This window comes from Talaromyces atroroseus (assembly GCF_001907595.1).
Source record: "Talaromyces atroroseus strain IBT 11181 chromosome Unknown scaffold_2, whole genome shotgun sequence".
NCBI classification, from domain to species: Eukaryota; Fungi; Ascomycota; class Eurotiomycetes; order Eurotiales; family Trichocomaceae; genus Talaromyces; species Talaromyces atroroseus.
In genome coordinates this window covers 543463-569043 of record NW_017971434.1, presented here as the reverse complement: position 1 = coordinate 569043, position 25581 = coordinate 543463, and the positions used below count along the sequence as shown (strand labels likewise).

Here is a 25581-nt window from a genome sequence, read left to right as displayed (position 1 = left end):
TGGAAATAACGCTACATGTGACTCCTGTTCTCAAAAGCCATTCTTTCTTATTCTAAGTACCGAAACTGATTATCTATTTGATTGTGACTATGTTTAGCTGATGAGTAGAATCCAATAAAATATCCTCTTCTAGAAATTTATGGTAGGCTTAGGAAATATGCCAACATGCGAGGATAGTTTGGGGTTCCTAGTCCTGTGACAGGATCCCAGCCAGTCGAAGCCTGGAAACCTTGAGAACCGCAGTTGGGGTCTAGAGAAAGAAAAGAAAATTTGGTTAGCATGATTTGGTTTTATAAGAGCAACAAAAGATATCTTAGAGAGTACTTACTCGAGCCGTTGGTAATATCATTCAAGACCCATGGATCTAAAAGGGGTTTGAGATCAGTATTGCTGCTTTTTACTAAGAGACTTAGAATGAGAAGAGCCAACTTACTTTCATATAATGCAGGGTTAATGAATCCAATAGGTCCTTTGCCAATTGCAGTACGCTCTTCGTTGATCAAGGTGACAACGGAGCCGAAGATAGGCGATGCCAAAGAGGTACCAAAGTAGGTCCCTGCCGTTTCATTCACAAAAGTGAGCAAGTAAGCACCGTTTGCAGATACATCTGGATAACCGCGGCCAATGCGGTTATAGACACCTCCGTTTTCACCAATATTGCTTGCATCTGAGTTGATCTCATAGTAGGGCAAGCTTTGGAATGGCAAGTCTTTCTGGAGGTACTCGGCGACAGCGGCAGCCTGGAAAGGCGCAGGGGTGAAATAGTTGGAGAAACCACCGCCAGTGGCAAAGAAATCATAGGGAGTCCCGACGGAACCAGTAACACCAGTGGCAATGTTGAATGCAGTCAGGTTGACTTGCATGGCGGATTCAGCGTCATAAACAGTGTCATTGGGGTACAATCTGGTGGCACCGACTGCTGTGATGTAAGGACATCCAGACGGGTAGTCAGGGTTGTAGATGGTTCCGTTCTGTGTATCAGAACTGAGACATCCTTCTTCGTCACCGTTGCTTCCAGGGAAGCTAGCTACTCCATAGTCTCCACTAGCAACAAGGATGGTGTGGCCCTGTAGGCCGAGCTTCAAGATTTCATTGCACTGACGCTCAACGTATGCCTTCGGCAAGTAAGTCTCTGCCTCGCCGTAGGATATGGAGACCACGCGAGTGAGCTCGTATGTACCACATTCCAACTGGCCCTTGTAGCCTCCGGAAAGGTCATCAGGGTAAGAAGCGTCAATACCTGGGCTATCTCCTGTGATGCCAAAGGCAGAGTAACTGCAATAACTGCCGTCGATGCTGTCCAAGAAAGTGTTGAGGAAGCCAGTCGTGTTTGTCTCACCCGAGGAGTTTGGCAGGTCATCGACTTGGTAGACGGTCACCGACTGGGGGTAGATGAGTGAGATTGATAAATCAAGGTCGATGTCGGATTCTCCACCGTTCAGCTCACTACTAGGTGCAACCGGTGCGGTACCCCCGTCAACAGAGATGACATTGGGTTTCGTATCGGAGGGGACATTGGTGGCATAATGCTCGAAGAAGAGGGAAATGTCCTCCTGGGCGAACGTGTCATAAGTCTCGAATAGACCCATGGCATTCTCGGGCTGACTGAAAATAGCATCCGGGATATCGTACAAGGCCTTGATGCAGCTTGGGGTAATGTTGACACCGCAGTTCTGGAGATCGGGAGGCAGACCCTGAGCAGCAGGTGGAAGTGTCCAACCGGGGGAATGTGGTTGCACATGTGGCACATGGTGACCTCCGCGTGCTGCAGGTCCTGGGCTGCTGCGTTTCTCAAATGACTGTCTCTTCTTTAGTGGTGCAGAAAGCTTTACACCGGGCTTGACATAGTCCACATGGTTAGAAACATGGACAGGAAGATAGTATTCGTCACAACCAATTCGGATTTCTCCATTAGGGCTTTCCAACTCGTAAAACGTGGTTCCCAGCAAGCTCTCGGCATGCTTGGCAGGCATGTCAATGGCTAGCCATCCTTTGTTCTCGTAATGAAGAACCTCGTCGTCGCCAACAAGGCCAGAGCTGAGCAGCCAGCTCTTGACGGTTTGGACAGTCTCGTCGGCGGGGGCAAAGAGCGCATTGACTTCCTCTTTGGTCAGGTGCTTTCCGTAGTTCTCGGACGCGGGATGGGAAACGTCCATTAGACGGTCATAGCCAGTATGCAAATTGCTTTGCTTCAGACCAATTCGGACGGGGACAATGGCGTCGCCGTGCACACGCTGTCGGGAGTGTGGCAAAGGGACGTCTCTCTTCTCATGAAGTACATGGCTAAGCGACGCAGAGAAAGCGGCACCCGTAAGCACCGAAAGGTGGACAAGGGTGTGTTGCCACAACATGGCTCTTCTCTGTCAACGAATATGATACACGAGATGAGTCAAAAGAAGAAGTGTACAACCAAAACCCCCTGTCTCGCCGATGGAGCTGGTCACTATTTATTATTCATTTTGAATTGCAACTACGGCTTTTGCCCGGAGGCAAACGATAACTTGGGCTCGGAACTAGCGAAAAAAAAGCGACAAACCCAGGCTTGCATACAGCCATTCTGCGGCGGTTCCGTGCCATTGACCATCCACTCACAGAGTTAGGTGATATCGCGATCACAGCCTCGCAGCTATCGGAGCTGATTTGACTAGCTCCTTCCTCGCCAGGCCTAGCACGATGATACCCTAAAGCACGCTAAATGGAGCTCAGTGGAGCAATGCACGCGGAGTAAGAAGCCTACGAAGCTTAGCTGAGCTTCTAGCCGGTGTAGGAAGCTGTTCCCAGTTCCAACCCAGCTGGACCAACGGCCGGCGTCGATGATTTGGGTTTGTCCCACGGTAAAGCATGTCTGAACTTTGAAGTTGATAAGTTATATCACGCATTGAAGTTTGATATATTACTGCAGGCTCGATGTGCGCCGATTGGCCAATTGCGGGAAATTGTGTCACGTGCGTTATCTGCCCCTGCCGCTTTTCCGATTTAGTAAGCAGACTAGGGCAATAGACTAGGGCTAGCCCCCCCCGCGAACCAATAGAATGGATTACCTACCTAGGTACGTAGTGTTAGACAAATAAAGGGTAATACAGTCAGTACTAGTCATGTCGAAGCTTGAATATCCTGACAATATCTATATATTCGAGCGGTGATGGGGTGGGCGCTCTTGTCCTGGGAGTTGGCACTGCTTCTACCGAGGTACACCGTACTGGCAAATATATACACCCCATGGATAATCAGGAACTACGTCGACCATAGGGTTCGAATGGAAAAAGACCTGCTACAATGGCCATGACTGCGTAAAGTGCTGCGCAGATGTAGATCGGCACGGCGGTATCCAACTGCAAAAAGAGATAAGTATATACCTCAACAGCACACGGCCGCAAATAAAAAAAAAGAGAAAAGGACTTACGTTGGCGGCCTCTCCCACAACGGCACTAATAATGCCCATGATTCGATTCAATCCAATAGCCACTCCATTACCCGTTCCGCGATGAGCGGATGGGAAGACCTCGGGCGTATACGCATACAAGGTACCGTAGTAAATGTTCAAACAGAAATTGACGGTGCACGAGAATCCAATATTTTCGCTTTCAGTCCGCACCTGGGTATAGGCAAAGAAAAAGACCATCGTGACGAGAGCACCGACAATCATGGTACCGCGCCGACCCCAAAACCACCGTGACCGACACATGAAGCCTGCCAGTACGGGACCCCATATGCCGGAAAAATTGACCAGTGTATAGTTCCTCCATGTGAGATACGCGCTGTTGACTCCGAATTGTGCACCACGCGATTCCAGATAAGTGGGAAGGAAAACGTTGTACAGTGGATATGCCAGTCCAATCAGAAGCCATGAGAACCAGACCAGGACCGTCGATAGACCTATTTTGCGCGTAGAGAAAAGGCCTTGGAAATGGAAAATCAACTCGGAAAAGGAAAAGCGCTGCCTCTTGGCACCCTGGTTTGGGCGTTGTAAAGTCCCAAGTTGTTGCAACATCCCAACGGTGAGACTACATGGTCGGTTGTAACTTTTGGCAATGTCTTGCAGCACCTTGACAGCTTGTTCGTCACGACCATCGGTTATTAGAAACTTCGGAGTCTCTTGCAAGCGAATGATGGTAACACGAAGCACAGAAAGAACGAAAACAAAGGCACCGGAGGTATACCAGACGTACCGCCATCCTTTATTATTGTCATAAGTGCAGGTAGCAGCTGATGCGCAAGAGTAGTTTGGTAGAAAGGCCCAGGCAAATAAACCGGCAATGAGCTGACCACAACCTGAAAACAGATATCAGTATCTTTCTTCTGGCTCCCCCTTTTACAACTTGGGGCACTCTTGATCCGAGATACTCACCCCACCAAGCTGCCATCAACGTGATCAGCCATTGCTCCTTACTAGGAAGATATTCCAAAAAGACAGCAGTATCCAAGACCAGATTTCCTCCAGCACCGAAGGCGCTGAGACAGGTGAATAATCCCAACACAACCCAATTAGGCGACGCGCCGGCCACGATAGTAAAGACTGATGATATGAAGAGGGAAACATTGAAAGCGAATCGACGACCGATGACATCTGCTGATAAACCCCAGAACAACGCGCCCACGAGCATACCCACATACACTGCAATTGTCAGGCCGGTACTATAAGATGGCTGAAACTCGAGTTCAGCCTTTCCTGAAATAATCGACTGGATGAGCAAAATCAAGGAATCAACGGCATATCTGCGATAGGATTAGCTGTGAACATGCGACAAAAATGGTCTGCATCGATACCCAAATCCATTTAGACAAAACAGCTTCCAATGATGAGGCGTAAAACCAATCTCGTCAATCGCCTGCAAGTATTCATTAATCGCTTTGAATAAATCATACCGCCTTTTGCTGCTTGAATCTCGTCCCAAGCCCGACTATGCCTTTCTTACTCACATCGTTGATAAGATTCATCTTTGACGCCAGAACCTGGTCGACTATCTCGCCTTGCAGCAGATCATTCTCGCCATGGTGAAGCAAGCGCACCTCGGTAAGTTCTCCCTCTTTTTTGCTGGTAAATGGCTGCTCAGTGCTCATGGTGCCAATAGACCTCTCCATGGTGACAGCAAAACCGTACACGATAAAAGTTGAAGTTTATTCGCTTGGCCAGGGGGAAAGAGCAGCAACAGAAGAAGAATTTTCTCGAGTCGCGAAGACTCCGCAGAAGCAATACTGAGCAGTCTGTGCTACTACTACTCCTCGCATGTCGAGAGCTACCATGATAAGCCAGCACATGGCACGCTACACTGCTGTATCGAATTCTGATTAGCTGGTGTTGCTGATATTCCCAATCGGACATCAACCTTCCCTTTCTAGACTTAGCTCAATCAATCTAGCCAATGGGGTCTGCAGCTCAATGGAGGCTAATCCGGTTATGGAATGATTCGTTTCTGTTCAATACAAAAACTGTTCGAGTAGTTAATACAAAATGGGGCAGAAAATGTACTTCTGCGCTCTCTGATTGGCTTGAGATAACCTTACAAGGAAAAGCGTAGTCACAGTAATACAGAGTATTTGAGTAGCACCACGTGATCCAGCTGTTGCTTTTGTTTGGTTGAAACTTCCCGCTCGTTGGTTGATGAGCCGCTATTCCTTTTTCGTATAGTAACAACGGATTCGGAACGCTGTATTAGCTAGTATTGAGAATACTATATAATCTGCATATCTAACTAAAGAGAATATTCAGGGGGTTACTTGAAGCCATATTTATGATCAGAATAAGGGTCAACTAAGACATGTATCCGATGCCTATTCTAGCCAATTAGATGCATCTCTATAAAATACAGTGTTAGTTATAGATTACATGCTATATTCAGAATAGTAGTCATAATCTGCTATTATATCCCTCTAGTGTGTAATCTAAAATAGGAAAGAATAAAGTAAAAAAAAAAAACAATATCTAACAGTCTATATAGAAATATGGTATTAAGAAGTAATAAAAAGAGTAATAAGTTTAAAAATCAAACTAAGAACTAATAAAAAGAGAAGAAAAGACATAAAAAGTTATACTAGCTAGTCATTTTACTAAGTAAGCTATCTTTTTAGACCTAGTAAAGATTCCCTATATTAGATATCTTATTAATATTAATAAAGCTCTTAATTAAGCTGGAGTTTAATATAATAATTTATATTAATTAATTCTAAATACTTAATAAAGACTTTATATTTTTTAATTAAAAGAGATTTAATAAGGCCATTAGTAGTTATATTATTAGTATTAATCCAGCGCATATTAATCTATTAATCTTACACTTTTTCATATAGCTAGTAGTTATAAATATTAATATAATAAAAGCATATTTAAATTACTTTATTTTTAATTATTAAGTATACTATTTGACAGTTATTACATTTAATAATAAAAGAATCCTGTTTAGCATTAAATTTAATAATTTTAAAGAATTATTCTTACTAAAGAAGCTATTTTTCTATATTAAATAAGGCAAGAAGCTTAATCTTAGTAATAAATGTAATAATAGTTCTTTATTTCTTTGAAATCCAGTTAATTAGACCTCTAAATAGCTTAAAAAGAAAGGCCCTAGTACTATATTAATCTAGATAATTAGCAAACGCTATATTGCTTATTATATAAATCAGATCAGTTCTAAATAATCCTATAAAACATATTACATAGAATCTTATACAGTAAAGATATAGAAATATATAATTAATAACCTTCATATAAGCCAGTACTAGATTTTGCATAAACATACTCAAATAGGAAGTTATATAAGCAATATCAGATCTTATCATAATTGCTACATATAACATAGATCCTATTTTTCCTTAATAAAGTATAATCTAAGAAAATATTATTTTATCTTTATAGAATATTAATTTAATAGTAATCATTAGTATTATAAGCAGTTTATTAGTAGATAGATTATAGTATTTTATAATCTTCTTAATATAGAAATCCTAGTATAGATAAATAGCCCTTATATTTTTTTTCTAAATAATTCTTATACTTAAGAACTATTTAATATCTCTAAACTTCTTAACTTTATATTTGCTTATAACCTTTTCCCAGAATAAGATATAATAATATTTATTTCCTAATTTATAAAGTATTATAATATTATTAATAAAAAAGAATATAATAAGGTATTTATTTAAATAAAGATATATCTTATCTAAGCACTATCTTATGCTAAATTTCTAAAATATTTTTATCAATTCTTTCTACTATAGTTAAGAGAATTATTTAAGGCTATAAAATACTCTTAATAGCTTTAGTATATATCTATTCTTCCCTTTAATACCTTTAGGAAAGTATATAAAAAAGCATTTCTTATTAATTAAAGTATTTAGGAAGACATTAACTATATTATACTAACCTATTCTATATCTAAAAATAATTATAAGACATAGTAAGTAATAGATTATCCTTATACTTATTATAACAGTATAAATATTATCTTAGTTAAGCTATATATTACCTCTAATATAAAGATATGCCTTATAATATATCAAATAACTATTATTATTTAATTTATATATAAATATGTAACATAAAAGCAAAATCTTAATATATTTAAGATTTAGATTAATATTTAATTTTCTTATCTCTTTAAATATTCCTCTTTCTAATAAAATATAATATTTCTTTCTTATAGCCTTTATAAATCTTTTATAATAGGTTTGAGATAGTTTAAAGAGATCTTTTTAATAGTTTAGAACTTTAAAAAGCTCATCTTAATATAAATATAGAGAATTATTTTTTAGTTTTTTCTAAATATTTAATACAGTATTAAAAATAATAAAATAAAACCTTATATTTAACTTAATCTTTAGTCTATAACTTCTCTTATCTTTTATAATATTAGAAGTATTAAATATAATAAAAATCTCATTATATTTAAGTACATACTCATAATTATTATATAATTAAGTTTTAGCTTAGAGTTATATATTAGCCTTAGTATCATAATTATATAATATACTAATAGCCTTTTTTATAGGAGATAGAGATTTTAGAGTAAATAAGCAAGCATTTTCTTAATTATATATAGGTATTTAAAATTCCTCATTTTAAATAGATTAATTTAATAGTAAATTTAAAAATTACTTATATCTAGAATTAATTATTAATAATATTAGAAGATATATTAAGTATAATTTCTTAAAAGCCTCTTTTTATACTTTTAAAGCAGTCTATTTAGTAGATTTCTATACATTTTCCAATTCTTTAGTAATCTTTTTATCTAATTTTAATTCTTTCATTAGATTACCCCCTAAGTTTAGAATAATATCAAATACTTCTTTAAACTTAATAAATTCTTATAAACTATATCATCAGACTAGCTAGAATAGATTAAAAAATGTATCTTTATTAAATATAACATCATAAGTTCTAATAATAGCCTATTAACCTAGAATCTAAACCTAGAAAATATTAAAAGATTTAATTTCTATAAGATATTTTATCTCTGTATATTCTACCATCTTTTAGAGATATAAAATATCAGGAATCTTTTAATATACTTTATAATTAAAGATTTTTAATATTTTTAAATATAGAATATTATTCTAATTATAAAAATTCTAAATAATCTTATAAAGTATTCTTTAATCAAGTTACTAGTTTAGTTATTAATTTACTAATTAAACTATATACTGCAGTCCTTCTAACTAGAGTAAATATAAAAGATTCACTCTATATATAAGGACTCTTATAAGAGTAATTAGAAATACTTTAAATCTCTCTGCTAGACTATTTTACTTATATATATAATCTATAGTATATTCTTATTTAATATCTATTTTTTTATAGAATAAGATATATTTATTTTCTAGTACTTACTTATTATCAATATAAGTAAATCTAATATTAAAATCTCTTCTTATAAGATTTTTTAAGAAATCATAAATTAGTCCTTAAACCTTTTTATCTTATATAAAAATAATTTTATAATATTGTGAATAAAGATAATAGAAGTAAATCATATACTTTATACTATTATATAATCTTTTAATAGAAATAAGATTAAAGTGAACAATCTCCTAAAATAAGCTTCTAATCCTTTAAAATTATTATAAGATTTAGATTAATACTCTTACTGACTTGCAGTATTTATAAAAAAATATATTAAAATTACTAGAAATATATACTTCTTGCACATTCTTCTTAAAATAAGTGAGAACCTTTTTATTAAGGTGCCCTAGATAATTATACTAATATTAATAGAAAGCAATTAATTCAGTAATCTACTTTAAGTGTGGAATTAGCCTTTTAATTATATATGTCATGCTTATTAATAATTTATTATATTTAATAATAATTTAACTATAGTACTTAGAGATTCTTATAATTTATACCCTTTCTAAATCTTCCCTTAAAAAATATAGAATATTATTACAATTATCCCAATAAAGACCCTCTTCCTTATATTTATTAATAGAAATAAAGCTAACTAACATCTCTAGATAGTATAATATATTATAAAAAACTATCAGCTATCTAAATTCTATTCTATCTAATATAATAAAGAGGACCTTAATCATATTAATACTATATATTAATATTTAGTCTTCTAATATATTAATAAAGTTAGTAATTAAGTTAAAATCTTTAAAAATAATAAATCAATTTCTAATATTGTAAATATAATTCTTTAAGTTATTATTATAAATAAAACTTTCTATAAGCATATCCTTATTAATCTAATAAAAGAAATTTTCTCTTAGAGTAAGTGATTAGCCTAGTTAAAAATATACTAATTTATATATTCTTAACTCTATTAAAGATTATACTTTATACTCTTCAATAAATTTAGTTAGAAAAAAATATCTAATAACATTCTTAATTACTACTCTAGCCTTCTTTAAATTAAAAACCTAGCTTTTTTCTTAAATCTATTTATTATAGTATAAGTAATCTTTCTATCTAGAATAAAGATTTTTAGAAAAAGTACACAAGCAAGATTAATTATTTTTTTAATTACTCTTTTTATTACTTCTATTCTCTTTTAATTAATTCTGACTAGTAGATATAAAATCCCTTAAATTTTTTTTACTAGAGGGTTTCTCACTTCTTTAAATTATATATATCTTTAAATTTAAGCTTTTTTTAATCTAATTAACAACCTTCTTATTGAATCAAAAGATTAATATCTTAAAAATAATATTTTTAATAATCTTAACTTATATTAAATAAATTTAATAAAAGCTATCAAAATTAAATTTAATAAAGTTAAGAAAGTTATATAAAAATTACTTTATTAAATCTAAGAAATCACTAATATTAAATTTTCTTGCCTTACTATATATTTTTATTTAATCTAATATCTAAATAGCAAGATCTTTGCTTTTTAATAGTCCTAATTTTAATTTAATCTACTTATTAATAATCCTACACTATATCTCTTAATCTAATAATTTAAAATAAATTAATAGTATTTTTAATATATTATAGATCTCTTTCTTATCAAAGATTAAGGATTAAACCATTATATTAATTAACTTATTTATATAAAAAAAAATAACTTCAAAAATCTATTTCTTTTTCTTATACTCTTTTACTTTCCACTTATAATTAGCCTTCTTAATCTTATTCTTAAGATCATTAAGAGTAGGAGGATATTCATTTAATTTAAAATTCTTAAAATTAAGATTAATATATTCCTAAATCTTTCCTTATCTTATTTTAATTTAAATTGGTTCAAATCAATCATACTAATATAATTGTTCAATCAAGTTGACCTTCTTCCAAATTATTACCATTATTTCAACACCAAATTTATAATATTTTAATGAGATTACCAGTGTCCATTTCCAATAAAAACTATAAATTAGCAGAAATATGATTCTCAGATGCATAGATCAGGAATAACTTTAATAATCAGGATTCAGCCATTTATAAGCTCTTATATCCTATTAACCAGTTCCTTTTCTAAATCAGTAAAATCCAATACCATTAAGACATACTACCATAACAACGGATTCGGAACGCTGTATTAGCTAGTATTAAGAATACTATATAATCTGCATATCTAACTAAAGAGAATATTCAGGGGGTTACTTGAAGCTATATTTATGATCAGAATAAAGGTCAACTAAGACACGTATCCGATGCCTATTCTGGCCAATTAGGTGCACCTCTGTGAAATACGGTGTTGGTTGTGGATTACATGCTGTATTCGGAATAGCGGTCATAATCCGCTGTCATATAGCTAGGGCAATGATTTAGGGTTACCCCAGTTATGCATGCACTTCCCTACGCGTGTAGTTTGTAGAATATGTTAAACAGGCTCTGCACATCTAATGATACGAAGCTCTTGTGCTATTAACTGCGTGGTTGTAGGCTGCTTAAAATTTAATTTCCAGACCGTCAATACTACCTAGACAAGGCTAGGCTGCATTCCAAGGTTATTACCGTCAAAGAGGGAAAAATATGTCCTTCTAATATGTATATGATGCAGGTTTTATTTCTATTGAGATTGACCCTCGATACGAGTGGGACCAAAGCTCGCATATAACCATTCTGTTTGCGATAACAGTACCTAGGCACTCGAGATAAATCAGCCTAGTAAAGAAATCTCTACACATGTAATACCTACTTGAGGCCTTTATATAATCATTGGCAACGTTAACTACCATCTTTCAATGACTGATAATATAGGTACAAACTGTTGTCATCGGGACATCTCTTAGCGAAAATGCGGGGGTAAAGAGGGGATGCTCTCTAGATCGACGTGCACATCTACGTAATTTCAACCTCAAACCCCCAAAGCATCATGGTTGGTGGAAATTTTCAGACTTTCCAATCACAATTACAACGTTCCCTCCGATGTGAGCAAAGAGATACGAGCAATACCTCCCCAATAAAACAAGGATGCGGAACCTCCATCGTTTATCCATAGTGAGATGGCTATGTTCAATTTCAACAAATGTGAAGTGAAGACAACTGAAGCTCTGAAGTTGATAAACTCAAATGTCACACACCAAAAAATGTAACTGGGAATCGCATTCTGGGATGACCTCGTTTTGGAAGATAATCGCCATTCTGGCATCCATCACAGCGCAGGTTTCAGATGGTCGGCCAGTGATAAACACATCTAGTGGTGGTTTTGACTGGGACGTCATTAAGTATTTGTAAGCGCGTTTCATAATAATCTGGCACACCTTTGAGCTGATAATCCCGTGAATAGAATTGCATTCGGCGATTCCTACACGTACGTGCAGGGTACCAATGGTTACACCGACTACAGTTTTATTGGCAGTTACTTACCGGGCCAGTTCTCCATCACACCCTCGGAACTGTGGTCAGATCAAATTGTTCAGAATTTTAATGGGACGGCAGAGGGTGGACCAAACTGGATTGAATACTTGACAGGATGTGGGCTGAGTCCGGGCTTGACGAAACCTGAAAGTTGTGAAAGGCAGCTGTGGGACTTTGCATTCGCTGGTGCCGATGTTTCAGAACAATTGTCAGTTTTCAGTTTTCAACTATCCAAAAGAGCAGGTCTTACGGTACAAGAGCTTACATATTGACTGTTAGCACCGCGTTGCACCATGAGTGGACAGTGCCACTTGTCAACCAAACACAGCAGTTCCTAACATGGATAGAGCCCCAGTTTAAGAAACACGACAGTTTACAACAGGAAAATGCATTAGTGGCCATCTGGATTGGAATTAATGACATCGGAGACACCAGCACGTGGACAAACGTGTCTTTTCCTAGTTTCTACGATGAAATTATTTCCACCGTTTTCACCGAAAGCGCAGAGCCTATATACGAGGCTGGGTATCGGAACTTCCTTTTTATAAATCTGCCTCCCTTGGACCGGACTCCCCTGAATGTGGTCAAATCTGACCCTCGTCCCAACAAAACTATGATAGAGTGGTGGGACGAAACACTGCAACAGAAAACGCAGGCATTTAGCGCTCGATACGATGACACAAATACCTTTCTTTACGATGCCAACAAGTTTCTAAACCGCATTTTAGACAGTCCAAGGGAATATGGGATCAATAACACGACTGGTTACTGTCCGGGCTATACTGACCCAGATGAAGTCAGCAATCCGGAAAAGTACGGTTGCATTCCTATTGATGAGTACTTTTGGTTCAATACCGGGCATATGTGAGTCATTCGCATCGCAAGTTAGAAATTCCGCTTATTGATACTGACAGCTTCCTAGGACAAGTCACGTCCATAGCTTTTTGGGTCCGGACATCGGCCAATTCCTTCGGCAACAGAGCAAGAAATAAAGTAAAATCCGCACTATATCCTACAATAATCTTAGCAAGATAGTCGATGGCGAAGCTATACTGGTGAACAGCGAGTGCTACGAGCAATCACGTACCATGAAGATCTCTACACAGGTACATATGTAATTGAAATATACGAGCGTTTGTTCATTCATGCCTTCTTCTTGCCATTAATCTTCCTTTGACCAGACTCAGTTTGAGCATTGAGTGCTTTGTTCACTATTTTCAAACCTATTCAATCTACTTAATTAGATTCAAATCAGGCCTGACGGCTTTCTTATTTTTGTCTTATCGCATGCCCATATGAAGGCTCTAGACGAGGTTAGTATTGTACATATACCACGAGTCAATTGTCAAGAAAAAAGTGTGTAGAAATCGTTTGATTTTCGCGGAGGGGTTCATCCGGTTTTGGATTGCAAAAATAAGTTCTCATCAAAGATAAGAACAACGCTTCTCGTTCTTTTTGAGGTTTCTCAAGATCATCACATACTTTCTTACTCAGCCTAGCGAAATCAAGTGAACTCTCAGGGAGCGTTAAAGCTCTTCTATTTGATGATTGGACAAAGTCAACACGCTTGATTTCCCTCAAGAATTTAAGTCTCGAGAATGCTGAAACGATTTTTAGCACATGATATTTATGCGCTCCGAGTCGTCCAATATAGTGAATAAGATGTTTCCAGTCCTCTCTACCATTTGCCGCACGGTTTAGATCATCAAGCAGTTCTCCCCGTGCGTTATAGCATTTAACTGTCAAATTGTAATAATCTTGGTCCTCTGTCAACGATTGAATACTAGAAATGAGCGTAGTTCCTATGTTTGTCAGTACCACTCCGTAACCCTGCCCTAAACGATGTAGGCCTTTGCTTTCTTACCTCTAAATTGATCCTCAACAGAAACCCTGCATTTTCCCCAGATATCCTTAAGTTTACGGAAGTAAAATTCCATTCTTTTCCCTGCTCGCTGTACCGCCTCGCGGAGTATCCTCTCGGCGACTTTATGCCGACTTTCCACACTATCAGTTCGCAGTTCTTCCAGGACGACTCGGCTAATAAAAGATTGGATTTTTGGATGCAGATCATTGTTGGCAGCAAGGTATAGCTCGAGGTCGTTAGACAAGGCCGCGGCTGTAACAGTGTTACCTCCTTTTTCTATATCGCAAAGATACGAAACACCAATCAAGTATCCCTGCAGTAGTTCTATCTCTGTAAAATTGCTGTCTTCAGCTCTGCCAATGTCGTTATCACCATCGTCACCATCGTCACCATGGAAGAGACCAAATGCTCTGAGCAGATTAAAACTCGAGGAAAATTCAAGTTCATCCTTCGTTGGATAGGTCATTGCTCGGGGAGCAGATGGTGGCTCCTTAGGAAGTGATTGAAAATCCAAAGTCATTCTTCACTTCAGTTGTTTTCTGTCCGCCCTGACCCCAATTCTTGTCACTCAACTCCAACCTTGATATCAACCCGCACACCTCAGCCCCCTTGAAACAATAACCTAGGCTGTGAGTCATGAGAGAAATTCAAAAAGAGTCCACGCAGGCAAACCAAGAAAAGAAAAGAAAGATATTTTTCCCCGAAGGATACTTTGTCAAGGAATTCCTCTCAGCTTTATCTCTGATTTCTTCTGATGAGGTAGAAGGGGATGGAATCTCAAAGACAAGTACCAGCCACGTCAGCCTGCATTACGCTGCACCTATCTGCATAAATTCGACGCGCATGGAAGCAGGACGAAAACTGTTGCCTAAATTCGTTTCTGTTTTACTAAATATTCGTAAATACAGCCAACCACCTAGTCGTGTTCACCAGCATTGTTCCTCCATACTACATGTGAAATTAGAAGCAATTGCCAGAGTACAGGAAATCGAACAACGGCCATATAGATAGCAATTTAGAAGGGTCTTAGATTTTTAGTTAGGCACCAAATCGCAGCCTAGCCTAGGTTTATGCCGTTTGTGATGATTTGAACTAATTTATGCAAGACATTGAAATAGAGACTAACTTCTCAAACGCATACTTCTTATTTTTTTTTTTTTTTTTTTTTCAGTTTGTCTAGTCATGTAATCTAACGATATTCTCCACCGCAGTCCCCCATTGTTTCAAACATTTGTGATTTACCACTTCTCTCAAGAATAGCCTCAATCGCCTGACGATCAGCCTGGTCCAGTGACCATCCAAAGCTAGCCAAATTTTCATCAACATGCTCGCTAACTCCCATGCGAGCACCGACAATGACTGCACCAACATAAGGAAAATCGAGTACCCATCGTGTAGCAACGTTGGATATTGATACATTGTGTTTGATTGCAATGGTTTTCAACGTGCGGAGTAGCTCCTGATATAGGTCCCAACTGCCCCAGCATTGGATCATTGAATAGTACTTCACGCTGTCAGCCCGTCGTCGATATAATGTTGAGGTGGTTGAACTGACCTTTCTTTGACTAGGGGTAATTTCGTCGTCGTAGAGACCTGGTTCGCTTTTACCTAGCCAGCGTTCAGCTAGGAAACCGCCACACTGAATTCGCATAATATCAGCCTGATGACTTGCAATAAAGAGTAGAAACTATTCCATACCAGAGTACCGTACGTCAACAGTTTGATGCCATGTTCTTCGCAAACTTGTCCCATTTTGATCGTGGGACGACAGTCAATCAAGGAGAACTATTCGTTCAGCATCATGACTAACTCGTGCAATATTGTAGAATGAATCTTACCTGAACTTGGTTGGACTGAATGGACACTCCACTTTTGAGCACTCGTAGAAGATGTTCAGTATCAAAATTGCAAAGACCTAGATTTTCTACGCGGTCATCTTCCTGCAGAAATCGTAGCGCGTTGATGTAGTTCTGGTCATCATACTACCATAGCAGAAAGAAAGACTTAGTACGACAAGCATATACTCTGCAGCAAACGAAAAAGGGACTCACAAATTGCCAATGGAATTGTAGAAGATCAATTTTGCTTGCTTGAAGTCTTTGACATCTTTCTGTGACGTTTGCTTGGATTACCTCGCGAGATACCTTGATTGGATGGAATACGCAGTATTTGGTGGCTGTGAATAATTCATCGGCGTGAGGATATGAAGCCCTAAAACGGCCCTTTGTATTGTAAGTCGGGTAAAGTTCAACACAAAGAACAGAATAAAACTTACAAAAATGATCTCAGCATCGCCATAGTGATCCGCCATGTCAAAAGCAGTCAGGCCGTTGCGAACTGTCTTCTCAAACTGTTCATTCATACTTTGTGTCGTTGCTGAGCCCCATGCCGGGCTGGATAGTTGCCATAGTCCAGAGAATATGCGAGGTACTTGGCGGACCCCAATGAGAAAGGTTTCTTTACTTGTCAGTGGCACAGGGAGTGTCTTTTGTTTTTTGCTTTGACTTTCCACCGGAAGGTAGCCGAGTAGACTAGCTAGGGCCATTAGCCCCCTTTCAAATGGAAGATGGCCGTTATTGGTGTTTAGCATGTGATTTTGGCGACAAGATATGATGCTTTCATAAAGCCCTTTCACTAGGAGGGATTCGTCCGCTGAAAGTTCCCTAGCCCCTGTTTCTGCAGCCAGTGTCTTCTGAACAGCAGTGGCAGCTTGTACTATATCCGCGTCCAGAGTTGCTATCATCTTGTTCCAGTCAAACTCGCCATCACCAATACAAGATTTCTTGCCAGTACCACACTTTATGGACCTTGTATATTCGACACAATCGCGAAGTAGGGGTAGACTTTGATAGCAAAGGCCGCAGCCGACCATGCAGCGAATTCGTGCTTGTGTAGCAGAGAACTGTGCATTTGTCGAAGACGGGTCCCAGCTGGTCAATGTCGAAGAATTACTTGGCAGTGATGGTGGTTTCGTCGAGTGAAGATAGTCTCGCGTCGATGACTCAAAAGCCGGAGTTAAATCCGGCTGGACAGCGAGCAAAGATCGCATTATCGAGCGTAAAGCTTCTGGCGTCAAATTGGCAATGACTGTATCAGTCATCATGTTGACATGAGCCAGCTTAGGCTGCCTGGGTTGTTGAGCGACCGCCATCGTTGCACTTTGCTAACAGACGAGCGCAAGTTGACAGCGTTGGATGTTTGTCGACAAGCTAGCTTCAATTCCTTGTAATAGAATAGGCCTATTGGACTCGACAGGAGGACGGATTTTTAAGGCCATCTAATGTCAAAAGCATCAAATTGCGTTTCCAATCAGGGATCCACGCCGGCGTCTCTCCGTCTCGATATCAAACCGGCGACCGGTTGAATGCCGGCGGAGTACCAAAGTCACTCTGGGTGATAAGCCCAAAGCCTAAGGCACCACTTGATAGAGTTGGGAGATAAGAAGATAAGTTGGCCGAGGCTTGTTCACTAGTCTGCCTAACTAGTCCATTCGTAGTTTAGTCGTGGTTGCTTGCCCCTTCGAAGTTCTCACTGCATCGTGATGGCGTTTCTGTGAACAAATGCTCCCAATAATGAACGCAACGAACGCGTGCTTGGCCTGTCGCCGAGTGAAGATGAAATGTTGCCTTCGACAGGGAGAAACAAAATGTGACCGGTGTACGCGGAAGACCCTGGAGTGCGTCTTTCAAGAACATCGACGGGGGCGAAAGCCCGGGGCCAGATTGGCCAGAAATCGTACTTCGGACAAAAGAATGCAGCATTCTTCAATAGAGACGAATACACCTCCTGAGAGCGGTGAGGCTGGTCCAACAAGCCTGCAGCCTTCAGGGCTACTGAATAGCAATGCCATACGCAATGGGCAATTTTCCCTCCTCAGCATCCTTGGAGACTCAGACAAAACCCCCGGACAAGAGCAAGAGACTCCCGTTATCTCAACCGAAGATCCCATCCAAATGGAACTTATCGGTGAATCCATTGCTATATTTTTGTTCGAGAGTTTCATCAACGTCCTCAACCCATACATCAGCCAACTGGATCCGATCCTCCATACCTTCACATACACCCGCCGGACATCGTCTTTTCTACTAAGTTCAGTTCTGGCAGTGTCTGCCAAGATGTTTAATCCGGCGTTATATAAGCCTTTGCTCAAACACGCCGAGGATCTATTCGCGGAAAGCTTCCGCCGTGGTGCGAAATCTACGGAAATTGCGCAAGCAATTCTCATCCTCACATACTGGAAAGAGCCAGATGATACTCGGACTTGGCTCAATCTGGGATATGTCATTAGGATGGGGATGGATCTCGGTTGGCATAGACTTGGGTTGCGGCCTAGATATTCAGTAGCCAGGCCCTCGGAAACCGAGGTTAGAAAGGCAAGAAATGAGGAGAGAACCTGGTTCGTGCTTTTTGTATATGATCGTAGGTAAGTTTAGGTTTTCTACGATACCTGGATGGCTGTTTAGGTGGATAAAACTAACAAACCTAGCATAAGTTTGCAGACTGGAAAGCCCTGGATGATAGAACGGAATACATTTATCGAGGCAATCCAGCCTTGGTGCAGAGATCCTCTGGCGATTAAAAACGATGTTTTGCTTGGCGCGTTTGTCACACTCCGCTTATTAACGTCTGAAGTCTTCATGCTTCTGGGATCAAGGCGCCAGATGAACTCTCCTAGAATGACTTCGTTCTTGACCATGATAAGCAATCGCATTAACGAATGGGAAGACAAATGGCTACCATTGTGCCATGGTATGTTTTATCTCTCCTCTGTAATAAACCCGTCTCATAATCGAATAGAAAGCGATAGCTGTCATTACTTTCTTGTTCGGTTCTACGGTGCCCATCTGCGTCTCCAACTTTATGCCCTACCACTTCAGGAAGTCTTGAATTCGAATGATGAGCACAACATAACATATCATCTAGAAACATTATGGGCCAGCCTATCAAGCGCCGTCAGCATGCTTAAATTAGTCTCACAGTATGCCTCTCGTCTATATTTCGCTCAGGACTCTGTACACGTCATGACAGCATATTCGGCTGCTTTTCTGATAAAGGTAGAAAATCTCGCCCTAGATGCTCCATTCCCTCAAATAATGATGTATTGATCATGAAAAATCAAAGGTACTACTATCAGCCCCAGCGCATATAACTCGCGATTTTGAGCCTACTGTGGTTGAGACGATTCGCACTGCCAGCGCAACACTTTCTCAGCAGTCGGCTCCTGTGGGATCTAGCTGTTCTCTGCAACGCAGATTCTTGAGCAAGGTGCTATCTAATTACGACGAAATCGTAAAACGACGGACGAATCTTAAAAGCAATCAAATGGAAGACGCGGCAATGCCAGATTCAGGGGACTCTAGGAATAGTAATAGGAACAACAATTACTCCGATGGTTCAGCTGCCCAGTATGACCATAATACGCCTTCATCGTTGATTGACATGCCTGGAATATCAAGCTCCTTGCAATTTTCAAACTCCGCGGATGACAATGCACAATTTTTAGGGTTTTCGGAAAGAATGGATCGTAACCTGGTTGAGAATGCATGGGCCGATGTCTTCACCGCTGCTGGTTTCACTGTCCAGGACGGGTTTCCGTTCAATGACTGATTCATCCTCCCAACAGGAATACTATAGATTCTCTGATGGGTTTGTCTTCTGATGAAGCGGCACGACTGTCGTCTCGGCATGGCTGAAAGTTCGAATACCCTGTCTTGTAATCTTCAGCTGCGAAGGGCAGTTTGGATCAGGACAAGCAATCAATGAATCTGTTGTCATCCAATCGTTATTATGAGTGACGCGTTGCTTGGCTGGTAGAAGGGGGAGCACTGCCGCTGATTCGAGCATGGACTGTTAGCACCGATTTCAAAGCCATGGTTCTGCTTTCAGAATCTTAGACTCACACAAGCTGTAGATACTAATGCCCTGATTTGGTGGCAAATGCATCATTTCCCCTTGAAGAGTAAAATAGTCCCCGGGCTTCGCCCCGCATAATATTCTCTTGCCAGGTTGGCAAACAACTTCGACACGGAGGTCATAGAGCTGGAAGGAGTCGTCTTGCGGCATTGCTCTTTGACTGGCGGATATTTTGGAGCATCACTCGAGCTTATGATTCCTTGTGGTGAACACGGAGTATAGAAAGTTTGTTCACCACCGGCGTCTCACTTAGTTCAGCGCCGGCAACTAAGAATTATCTTATCTTAATATTACCGGCGGAGAACATCGGTCAAGACGCCGGAGGGAAAAAGCAATAATAATTTCTCGCACACTCCGATTTCGCGGTCGAGTTCCCCTGGGTAACGCCCAATCAACAATCAGCTGAAAGGCGCAGAGCACTGGCCGTTATCAGTGTCCATGTGGAACTGATTACTCCTTACACCCTAGGGGAAAGATTCGACAGTATAACTACTTTCATGAGGTCCTATATGTCCAGACACATTTTCCATTACCACTATGTCAACCACTAAGGCTATGCAAATGGAGCAGACTAAGGGCTTCAACACCTCCGGCTCCAGCGATGATGATGCACCCGACATAGAGTCTGGCGTTGAATCATCGGCAGGAATTATGGAAGAGATCCGACGTGACATGAAGTCACGCCATATTAATATGATTGCAATTGCAGGGATGATTGTTTGTCCTTCATATCCCTTCTTGCGCAGCCAAGCACCGAATCACTGACTGCTTCTGCTCCAGGGAACGGGCCTGTTCTTGAGCTCCGGATCAGTGATTGCGAAAGCAGGACCGGCAGGTGCCTTAATTGCTTACATTATAATGGGCTTCGTCACTGCCGGTGTCTCCTACACTACCGGAGAGATTAGTTCGTTTATGCCATCAACAGGTGGATTTGTTCGCCATGCAACGAAATTTGTCGAGCCTGCGCTAGGTGCAGCTACCGGTTGGAATTTTTGTGAGTCATAACATCATCGCCCCGGAGTGTCCGACTGGGCTTACCTGTGTCTCGTTAGGGTACACAATGGCCATCTCGGTGCCGGCAGAGATAAGTGCCGCTGCTACAGTCATACAATTCTGGAATGCTTCTATCAACTCCGCGGTTTGGATTTCTGTGTTCCTTGTTCTGATCATATCGCTCAACTTATGCGGAGTTCGATTCTATGGAGAGGTACGTCATGACCAGATCTGTGATGTTGGATTCCTCTAACGTCGACCAGTCTGAAGTTGTCTTTGCATCACTCAAAATCATGTTGATCATCGGACTCATTATCGGCGGACTCGTTATTGACTTGGGCGGGGCCCCGAATCATGATCGTATAGGCTTTCGATACTGGAAAGTTCCAGGGGCTTTTAACACATACATTGACCAAGGTTCAACGGGTCGGTTCCTAGCAATATGGGATGTGCTGATTTCAGCTGCTTTCAGCTATGGAAACATTCAGGTCGTCGCCATTTCCGGTTCGGAGACTCAGAATCCGCGAAAGATTATCCCCGCCGCGACGCGCAAGACGTTTTTCCGCGTTTTCTTTTTTTATGTGCTCAGTATATTCATAGTCGGGATGATCGTGTAGGTCCAATTTCCAGCTTTCATCAAATATCAGACGACCACTCAGCTCACCTCACGTTTGTCACTAGTCCTTATAATGATTCGCAACTGCAAATCTCCACGGGGACTGCACAACAGTCACCATTTGTGATAGCTTTCCAACGTTCCGGAGTTTCGGTTGTACCGTCCATTATCAATGCCGTTGTTTGTACGTCAGCATTCAGCAGCGGCTCAGCTTGTGTCTTCATTGCCTCGAGGACTCTATACGGCCTAAGCCAGGATGGCCACGCACCCAAAATCTTTCAACGGTGCAATCGTTTCGGTGTCCCACACTATGCCGTTGGCTTGACATGCCTCTTGCTTCCGCTCGTGTATCTGAATGTGGGCAGCAATAGCTCCGTTGTCTTTGGCTGGTTTGTCAATATCACGACTGTAGCTGGACTTATTGGCTGGATTGTGATTGAGATCACGTACTTGAGGTTCTATTACGGTTTGAAGACCCAGGACATCTCACGCAAGCGTATGTTTTATGAGCAGCATCATACTCGGGTCCCTTCACGACAAATCACTAACTGCATAGCTAGAACTTCCATATTACGGCCCGCTACAACCATACAACGCCTGGGCAACTCTAATCATGGTTACGCTGATTGTATTCTTTTCTGGTACGTTTTTGTTCCCACCTGATGAACCTATCCGTTGATACCGCTGCTGATATCTCACAGGCTTCGATGTTTTCGTCCAAGGGAACTTCACGGCCTCTGGATTTCTGACATGCTATCTCAATATTTTCATATTCATCGGTCAGTATAATACCGAAATCGTGGGGTTTGATTCAAGTGGCACTCTGACACACTCCTTCTAGCTTTATATGCCTTTTTCAAGGTCTTTATGAAATCCAAGGTGATCCCGCTGTCCCAATTAGATTTTGAGAGTGGATTCCAGTCCATCCGGGATGATGAACAGTATCAGTCGCGCTCTTCAAAGACTGGCGGAAATGGAAAGTCATCTATGCTTCCTAAGTGGATGTCTCGGATCTTTCATGTTGTCTGAAGGTTTGCATACTAGCTCCGATTGCGGTTGCTGCCTTACGAATGTATAACCAAATTGAGCAGAATATATGAAAGAGAAATCTGCTAATGTAAAATAATTTATTTTTAGCCAATCTGAGGCACCCTTTCGGTTTTCAGGTAGCAATAGCTTTCTCAGCAGCGGTCAAAGCCTTATTTACAACGTCCCTGAGGTGACTTTGGCTCTCGACCCCGACACTTATTCTCACTAGATGCTCAACAACTCCATATTGGGCAGCCCAATCTAGCTCTGAATAGTGGGCCAATAATGTATACGCACAGCAGAGTGTAAAATTCGTACCAAGACTCGGCCCCTTTGCCACATCCAACGCATCGTGGAATGCAATTGCAGCTTCGGGTGCCACGAATCGAATGGAAACCAGAAACCCGTATCCGCCCTCGCTCCGACGAAATTTATTGTAAATATGCTCTGACGAGCTTCCTTTTGGATAGAAAACTTGTTCCACGCATTGATGGTCTTTGAGAATGTCGACAACCATCTCTGTGTTCGTACTCGCTTTTAGAACACGCTCCCTAAAATCTCGGCTGTTCTTTTCCATAACCATAGCGTCGAGAGGAAAGTAAGGCTCACGGGTTTGTTTTGAGAAAGCAGATTTCAACCTTGCATACCATGGTGACTGTTGATTTAAGGTAGAGGACCCGCCCATAACGTTGCAGCCGCCGCTGAACATCTTTGTAAGGCTTGTACAGATGATGTCGCAGTAAGGAAAGAGGGCTACGTTAACCGCTGTACAGACTGTGTCATCAACTACTAAAACAAATCCGTGCTTTCGGGAGAGTTTGTGCAGTCTTTCCAAGTCGGGTGATCGCAGTAGAGGGTTCCCAGGGAATTCCGTATAAAGCGCATCAACAAACAAGCCGCCATTCAGGTCTGTCTCAAGCTTATCCAAGTCCTCAGGTGAGCCATGACCGTATAAACAACATTTCATGCCGTGAATCTTACTCAATACCTTGAAGGTATCAACGTATAGGAACCTGTTTTAGTGACAGGGTTAGATGGTTAGATCTGTCAGAAAAGAGCGATCCCACAAGTATCACTGAGTACGTACCCAAATATGGCCACTCGGTGCAGGCCATTCTCCCCGCTGTGCAAACTGCGTACGGCAAGTGATGTGTTGCTAATGGCTGACATACCGGTCGGATACAAAGTCACGTCTTCTACCTGGGACGACAAGGAATTTGCAATCCGTTCACGAATCATGATCGCCGATCGATTACCGTCTTCGAGTGGCAGCTCTGCGGGTGTTCCTTGTGCAAATTTCTTGTTCTTAAGAAAAGGCGCATGTTCTAGCCAGTATACAGCACAACGACTTGAAATACCAGCTCCGGTGTGTTGCCAGAAGGCTTTTCCTTGAGAAGCAAAGGTCTCGGGATATGTGACAGCGTACAGCTGCCTGTCGGGCGCTTCCTCAGATGGAATGTATTCTTCTTTCACGTTGACAATGTCACCAGTGAATGTGTAAAGAATAATCTCACTGTCAGTACTGCCAACACCGTGAAAATACGTCAGGCAAGCGATTGCAGTTCGATAAGTTGGCAGAAGAAGCCCCAGCTGCAAGTGTGATGGTAAAGGTCCCGAAGACGTAGACAAATCCTTCCTCCCAGAGTTACATGCCGTGGCTTTTTTGTATTCCAGCAGCTGTGAAGCCAATTCTAATACCACGTACGAAATAAAGAATCGAGGGTATCCGGTTTTCAGTCTAGCCAAGAACTCTGGACGTCGCTCAGCCCATGACAACGTGTCTCTCCATGTTGGGAGATACACACTGATGCCCTAGTTGCCAGTCTCTTTTCAGCTTGGGTCTCATTGTAGCAATTGATCTGTCACTTACATAAAAATCTCCCGGGGGTAACGAATCACCGACTTGCTGCCTCATCCTGACTTTCTCGTTGTATCACTGATGTCAGTAAGATACTTCCATAAAACATTCAATAAAGCAAATTAGTGAGCTTATATGAGCTTTGTAGTAGTCGAAAATCATGTGGATCTGTATGGATATCGGGTTGTCATTAAATATACAATCATTACGCATGTACCACTTCTGCGGTGTGACACTGGATGACTGAGAAGTCGTAGTCTTGTTACACTAAGGCCCTCGGTTTGACATTGGCTTACAACATTGGCCTCTTCTAGAATGTGACTAGTAATAGTTCTATGGATCTTCGGACACCGTATGTATATCTTTCGCTAACCCTTGCTGATCAGGAAAAAAAAATCTCGGAAAAGAATCCACAAGATTAAGAGTTTGTGCAGCTACTCTAATGCAGGACAACGATTTCTCAAGTGTTTCATGTAATACCTCTCGAAGAATACGTCATATTTAGTATGGGTGGTCAGGGATAAATACGACAATTCGATGTCGTCGATAGAAGTGTGGTTATAGGTTCCCAATACTACAGATGGGCGAGTCTCGTTCCGTACGGAACCCGTATCATGCTTTGGTGGCGATCAATGTACTATTTCGCTGACGCAACTGCAGATAACTCGCTGAGGCAATATTCATGCATGCATCATCCATGCACAGGAGCCCACACCGCCAGCTTGATTGGAGGGAGTGGCTATTCCTCAAGAAATCCAAGGCTGACGAGGCGCCTTCATTATTCTCCGTTAGAGGATAGGTTCTCATAGTCACATGCCTAGAAATATCCTTTTGAATAAAAACTTGTCATTTCAAATACTGAAGTTGGTGAAAGGAAGTATTACTACGCATAGAGTAGCTAAACAATGCTCGAGTGGGCTTTCGGGACGGGTGGATCCCTGGATCTCGATTCCCGGGCCGAACCTTTTCTTTCAATGCTTAAGGTTGAAGCTAGGTATGGCTGGTTTTATGTCGACGACTTAGTTTTGCAGAACATTATCAACATAGAATTCATAAGAATCCAT

The 25581-nt window shown here is 40.5% G+C and overlaps 8 protein-coding genes across 8 annotated transcripts, besides 2 other annotated features; 3 read left to right on the top strand and 5 right to left on the bottom strand.

The window, feature by feature from the left end:
* Positions 1-137: 137 nt before the first annotated feature.
* Positions 138-2351, bottom strand: UA08_02338 (hypothetical protein; the record flags this gene model as incomplete). The annotated part of the gene is made up of 3 exons (XM_020264369.1): positions 138-250; positions 329-364; positions 434-2351. The coding sequence occupies 3 exons, from the start codon at positions 2349-2351 to the stop codon at positions 138-140; spliced, it is 2067 nt and encodes a 688-aa protein (XP_020121831.1).
* Positions 2352-3227: 876 nt separating this feature from the next.
* On the bottom strand, positions 3228-5082 carry UA08_02337 (hypothetical protein; the record flags this gene model as incomplete). The annotated part of the gene is made up of 5 exons (XM_020264368.1): positions 3228-3332; positions 3404-4272; positions 4349-4716; positions 4768-4829; positions 4921-5082. The coding sequence occupies 5 exons, from the start codon at positions 5080-5082 to the stop codon at positions 3228-3230; spliced, it is 1566 nt and encodes a 521-aa protein (XP_020121832.1).
* Positions 5083-5629: 547 nt separating this feature from the next.
* Positions 5630-6502: a repeat region (Identified by RepeatMasker using a combination of RepBase library and repeat library created with RepeatScout).
* Positions 6497-11190: a repeat region (Identified by RepeatMasker using a combination of RepBase library and repeat library created with RepeatScout).
* Positions 11191-11956: 766 nt separating this feature from the next.
* Positions 11957-13236, top strand: UA08_02336 (hypothetical protein; the record flags this gene model as incomplete). The annotated part of the gene is made up of 4 exons (XM_020264367.1): positions 11957-12117; positions 12174-12452; positions 12488-13108; positions 13167-13236. 4 exons carry the CDS (start codon positions 11957-11959, stop codon positions 13234-13236), a joined length of 1131 nt encoding a protein of 376 aa, XP_020121829.1.
* A 288-nt stretch (positions 13237-13524) lies between these two features.
* On the bottom strand, positions 13525-14628 carry UA08_02335 (hypothetical protein; the record flags this gene model as incomplete). The annotated part of the gene is made up of 3 exons (XM_020264366.1): positions 13525-13548; positions 13727-13845; positions 14109-14628. The coding sequence occupies 3 exons, from the start codon at positions 14626-14628 to the stop codon at positions 13525-13527; spliced, it is 663 nt and encodes a 220-aa protein (XP_020121830.1).
* Positions 14629-15297: 669 nt separating this feature from the next.
* Positions 15298-17259, bottom strand: UA08_02334 (hypothetical protein; the record flags this gene model as incomplete). Its single annotated transcript, XM_020264365.1, has 5 exons — positions 15298-15747; positions 15807-15893; positions 15947-16090; positions 16160-16330; positions 16384-17259. The coding sequence occupies 5 exons, from the start codon at positions 17257-17259 to the stop codon at positions 15298-15300; spliced, it is 1728 nt and encodes a 575-aa protein (XP_020121835.1).
* A 601-nt stretch (positions 17260-17860) lies between these two features.
* Positions 17861-19715, top strand: UA08_02333 (hypothetical protein; the record flags this gene model as incomplete). Its single annotated transcript, XM_020264364.1, has 4 exons — positions 17861-18531; positions 18595-18857; positions 18906-19162; positions 19230-19715. The coding sequence occupies 4 exons, from the start codon at positions 17861-17863 to the stop codon at positions 19713-19715; spliced, it is 1677 nt and encodes a 558-aa protein (XP_020121836.1).
* Positions 19716-20558: 843 nt separating this feature from the next.
* On the top strand, positions 20559-22659 carry UA08_02332 (hypothetical protein; the record flags this gene model as incomplete). Its single annotated transcript, XM_020264363.1, has 8 exons — positions 20559-20738; positions 20802-21015; positions 21074-21228; positions 21278-21627; positions 21696-22126; positions 22191-22271; positions 22332-22409; positions 22472-22659. The coding sequence occupies 8 exons, from the start codon at positions 20559-20561 to the stop codon at positions 22657-22659; spliced, it is 1677 nt and encodes a 558-aa protein (XP_020121833.1).
* A 133-nt stretch (positions 22660-22792) lies between these two features.
* Positions 22793-24574, bottom strand: UA08_02331 (hypothetical protein; the record flags this gene model as incomplete). Its single annotated transcript, XM_020264362.1, has 3 exons — positions 22793-23672; positions 23747-24336; positions 24530-24574. 3 exons carry the CDS (start codon positions 24572-24574, stop codon positions 22793-22795), a joined length of 1515 nt encoding a protein of 504 aa, XP_020121834.1.
* Positions 24575-25581: the final 1007 nt, after the last annotated feature.